This window comes from Limulus polyphemus, unplaced genomic scaffold (assembly GCF_000517525.1).
Source record: "Limulus polyphemus unplaced genomic scaffold, Limulus_polyphemus-2.1.2 Scaffold366, whole genome shotgun sequence".
NCBI lineage: Eukaryota > Metazoa > Arthropoda > Merostomata > Xiphosura > Limulidae > Limulus > Limulus polyphemus.
In genome coordinates this window covers 195,483-200,848 of record NW_013665976.1, presented here as the reverse complement: position 1 = coordinate 200,848, position 5,366 = coordinate 195,483, and the positions used below count along the sequence as shown (strand labels likewise).

Here is a 5,366-nt window from a genome sequence, read left to right as displayed (position 1 = left end):
TTTCACATGATTGCTTATTCATTTCAACTCGATGTTTTTTTTTATTCATTTTTTTTTTGGGGGGGGGGCTGAGTTCCTTTACCAAATATCATCGAAACAAATGACACATTGCAAAATTAGTTAGTTTATTTAAGCGCAAAGCTGCGTAATGGAATATCTGTATTGTGTCCATCTCGGAGATCGAACCTGAATCCTAGCATTGCTTGCCGTTGAGCATCAGGGACAGTAGAATTAGTATCCTCGTTATCTTTACTGTGAAATTTGTCGTGGAATTAAATAATTTTTTGTATAATTAATTTAAAGCTGTATAATGTTTTCTATGCTGTTTTCAGTAAAATGTGTAGAGAACTTTGTGTATTTGTTTTCAGTTATTCGCGCAAAGGTACTACAGGTCTATCTATCTACGCTAGCTGTCCCTAATTTTGAACTATTAGACTAGAGGGAATGCCAACTCTTGGACTGCTCTTGTCTGACCGAATGGTTAAAGTGTAACCGTTAACCTGATAACACATTTACGGCCCCAAAGTGTAGACCCCCCTTTTTTTCGATTTTGGGATGCATATGAAGGAACCTCAGATCCATTGTCTAGCGTGTTAAATAAGGCTATTGTTCGGCACGTGTACATAACAGATGAATTTCTTGAAAAGAAAACAAACATACTAGAAGCACTATATTTATAAACCAATGCCAAGTGAAAAGCAGCAGTAAAAGCTTAACAGTATTTAAGGAGTCCAAACTCATTGACATGAATTATTACTTTTCTTCATGTAAAAGCCAATTAACCTGTTCCTGAATTAGAACCCTTATGATGCCAGATCTTTCATGACAGTATCACGTGATGCAACATTTTCGTTTAATATATTGCTAGTTATTGAAATTAAATACTCAGTTTAAAAAATAAAAAGAAAAAAAACGTCCATTCGTTTGGTTCAATCGTACATAAGAGATAAAAATGTTGCTTGAAAACTGGATAGGTTGATCACTTCTTGTTCTAAAGAAGAAAATTATCTGGGGACTTTTTTTTGTATTTAAGCACAAAGCTACACAATGGGCTATCTGTGCTGTGTCTACCACGGGTATTGAAACCCGGGTTTTAGCGTTCTAAGCCTTCAGACGTATCGCTGTGCAACTGGGGGGGGGACTATCTGGTGAGTTTCGCACACATTTAATGAAGATAAGTGTAGACAAACGGAGAGCGTGTCGAAATTCAAAATATGTTTCTTTTCACAGCTGGGTGTGTAATTGATGGTCACCACTTTGCCGATGGAGAGGCTGTTGAATCAGATGACCCTTGCCAACATTGTTATTGCATGAAAAATAAGCTGATGTGTAATGTACAGGACTGTAAGTCACCAGGGGAAGACTGTCAGCCCTTGACACCAGAGAAAGGACAGTGCTGTCCGGAAAAATACAATTGTTGTAAGTTGTAAACTAAACTGGATTTTTTTCTCTTTGCTTTATTATATTCAGTACTCAGAATAGCAATACGGTAATATTACGTGTATAGATACCTACTACCGTAAATCTAAATGTGTCTTTTTCCCATACTGAATAGAACTTGGATGAAATGATACATTTATATGAGTAAACGTCAATGTGTGTGTGTGTATCTGTTACTTAAACGTTTCCACATTTCTTGATCAATCAACACCAAACTTGACACAGTGATACAAAATGACATGAGGGAGGTCACGAGAGTGGGGTGTGGGGGTGGGGGTGGACCACCTTCTAATTTTATATTTAATTTCGAAAAAACTACCAATGTTGCATATCCCTCAGCATTAGAATGACCTAAGTAACCACTATTGTTAGAATTCTTGAAAACAGTATGTTTTTCTTTTCAGTATTGGTACCTTTATGTTTATCACGTTAAGAAAAAAAAATAGAAGCACGATTTTTTTATCATTTGTTAGATACGAGAGTTAATCACACACGTCCAACGGATGGGTACTCAGATAGTTGTCTATAAAAACATACGAAAATTAATAAATTTAAAATACAGCTTATTGATCTTTAGATCTGTATATTAGAGTCTATACATTTTATATTGAAATATTTCACTAAATGTTTTCAATCTTATTATTATTATTTGTTTTCTGCTATAGCTACGACTCAAAGGCCATTTACAGAACCTGGTGAACTTGTTAGGCAAGAAGTCACAAATGGTCCTTCTGTCACTATACAAGACACAGCTGGGGAACCTATTAGAAAAGAAGCCACAGATGGTCCCACTGTCACTACAACCGCTAAGCAACAGCCTACAGATGAACCTACTGTAATTACACAAGACACAACTGACGAACCTGTTAGACAAGAAGCCACAGATGGTCCTACTGTCACTTCGGCTGCAAAACAACAAACCACAGATGAACCCACTGTAATTACACAGGATACAACTGGGGAACCTGTTAGAAAAGAAGCCACAGATAGTCAGACTGTCACTACAACCGCTAAGCAACAACCCACAGATGAACCTATTGTAATTACACAGGACACAACTGGGGAACCTATTAGAAAAGAAACCACAGATAGTCCTATTGTCACTTCTACTGCAAAACAGCAGACCACAGATGAACCTACTGTAATTACACAAGCCACAACTGACGAACTTGTTAGAAAAGAAGACACAGATCGTCCTACTATCACTACAGTTGCTAAACAACAGACCACAGATGAACCAACTGTAGTTACACAAGACACCACAGGAGTGCCAGAGTTTACAACATCTGACAAGATTGTAGAATCGATCGTTGTTCAAAGTCCTTTAACCAAAGACACTGTAGTGATCTCTAGAGGAATACCAGGTGAAGGTAAGTAATGACGTATTTTTTTTTTAGTTTGCAGTTGTTTAACGATATTATATATATTTCTTTTTAAACAAAACAAAATTATAAGAGTGTACCCCATTTTTAATTCCTAGATAACAATATTTTTGAACAGTAATCTTGTATTTATTCAGGAATTTGCCGATTGAACAACACTATCTACCAGGACAACGAAAGAGTTTCCAATATCGATGCTTGCACTGTTAACTGTGTTTGTATGAACAGCGTAATTCAGTGTGAAAAAATAACGTGTGAAGTGCCCAACAAGGATATTCTGAAGCATTGTACTTTTACTCACGATGCGGGTCGTTGTTGTCCCGAATACGAATGTTGTAAGTACATTAAAGTTCACAAAAACATCAGAGAAAATACAGGGTGGACCAGAAGTAGGTTTACACAACTTATTCAAAAAAAGGTGTCGAATACAAAATGTATTCTTATTACAACCACACAAGCCTTCTTGATTATCACGTCATAGCATTTTTGTCTGTTCCACACCGCATATTTAGCGAAAACATCTCTTGCTCTTTTGTTAAGACGGCAAATATGATCATCAACAGGTTCACACAATATTAAAAAATCAAATTGATAAATTATAACAGGAAATAACTGAGCTGAAAAATTATTCAGTAAACGTACTTATGACTCACCCTGCATATTAAACCAGAAAATCAAAAATTAAATTAATTATGCTATCAATCATAACATGACTAAAAATTGAGAATCCTAATGTCAAGGAAGTAATATAAGATATACATTATTGTAACAACAAATTTTACTGTTATTTTAATAACTTTTTATTGGGATTGCTACAGTTCTTCAACGTTGTTTTTTAATTAGTGGATTCAATGGTTATCTCTATAGCATTAGATGTGACAGAAGTGGAAAACGCCGTACCCAGCGTAACTGTTACTGAAAACATATTTGATGAAGACTTGATTACAACAACAGCAACAAAAACTACACCAGAAGCGATTGTAACAGAGAAAAAGGACACAGAGGTTGATGTCAAAACAGATGCTTTACTCACTACAACAGAAGTGGTCGTAACTGATAAAGAAACAAGTGATGATGGAGTAACAACAAAGGTTCCAGACACAACACAGGAAGAGACTGCAACAGAGAAAAAGGACACAGAGGTTGATGTTAAAACAGATGCTTTACTCACTACAACAGAAGTGGTCGTAACTGATAAAGAAATAAGTGATGATGAAGCGACAACAAAGGCTCCGAGTGTTGCACCAGAAGAGACTGTAACAGAGAAAGAGGACACAGAAGTTGATGTCAGAACAGATGCTTTACTCACTACAACAGAAGTGGTCGTAACTGATAAAGAAACAAGTGATGATGGAGTAACAACAAAAGCTCCTGGTGTTGCACCAGGAGAGACTGTAACAGAGAAAGAGGACACAGAAGTTGATGTTAAAACAGATGCTTTACTCACTACAACAGAAGTGGTCGTAACTGATAAAGAAACAAGTGATGATGGAATAACAACAAAGGTTCCAGACACTACACATGAAGAGACTGTAACAGAGAAAAATGAGACAGAAGTCGATGTTAAAACAGATGCTTTACTCACTACAACAGAAGTGGTCGTAACTGATAAAGAAAAAGTGATGATGGAGTAACAACAAAAGCTCCTGGTGTTGCACCAGAAGAGACTGTAACAGAAAAAGAGGGCACAGAGGTTGAAGCCAAAACAGATGATTTACTCACTACAATAGAAGTGGTCGTAACTGATAAAGAAACAAGTGATGATGGAATAACAACAAAAGTTCCAGACGCTGCACAGGAAGAGACTGTAACAGAGAAAAGGGACACAGAAGTCGATGTTAAAACAGATGCTTTACTCACTACAACAGAAGTGGTTGTAACTGATAAAAAAACGAGTGATGATGGAGTAACAACAAAGGTTCCAGACGCTGCACAGGAAGAGACTGTAACAGAGAAAAAAGACACAGAGGTTGATGTTAAAACAGATGCTTTAATCACCACAACAGAATTGTTCGTAACGGATAAAGAAACAAGTGATGATGGAGTGACAACAAAGGCTCCAGGTGTTACATCAGAAGCGATTGTAACAGAGAAAAAGGACACACAGGTTGATGTCAAAACAGATGCTTTACTCACTACAACAGAAGTGGTCGTAACTGATAAAGAAACAAGTGATGATGGAGTAACAACCAAGATTCGAGACGCTGCACAGGAAGAGACTGTAACAGAGAAAAAGGAGACAGAGGTTGATGTCAAAACAGTTGCTTTACTCACTACAACAGAATTGGTCGTAACTGATAAAGAAACAAGTGATGATGGAGTGACAACAAGGGCTCCGGGTGTTACATCAGAAGCGATTGTAACAGAGAAAAAGGAGACAGAGGTTGATGTCAAAACAGATGCTTTACTCACTACAACAGAATTGGTCGTAACTGATAAAGAAACGAGTGATGATGGAGTGACAACAAGGGCTCCGGGTGTTACATCAGAAGCGATTGTAACAGAGAAAACGGAGACAGAGGTTGATGTCAAAACAGATGATTT

General features: G+C 37.0%; 1 protein-coding gene across 1 annotated transcript in view; it reads left to right on the top strand.

The window, feature by feature from the left end:
* The window catches only part of LOC106457724, a 15,732-nt gene that overhangs the window by 5,079 nt on the left and 5,287 nt on the right, over window positions 1-5,366 (top strand). Inside the window, exons 5-9 of the mRNA XM_022383747.1 lie at window positions 1,231-1,419; window positions 2,106-2,810; window positions 2,960-3,157; window positions 3,690-4,304; window positions 4,466-5,299. Coding sequence (XP_022239455.1) covers window positions 1,231-1,419; window positions 2,106-2,810; window positions 2,960-3,157; window positions 3,690-4,304; window positions 4,466-5,299 — 2,541 coding nt within the window. The remainder of the gene's footprint in view (window positions 1-1,230; window positions 1,420-2,105; window positions 2,811-2,959; window positions 3,158-3,689; window positions 4,305-4,465; window positions 5,300-5,366) is intronic.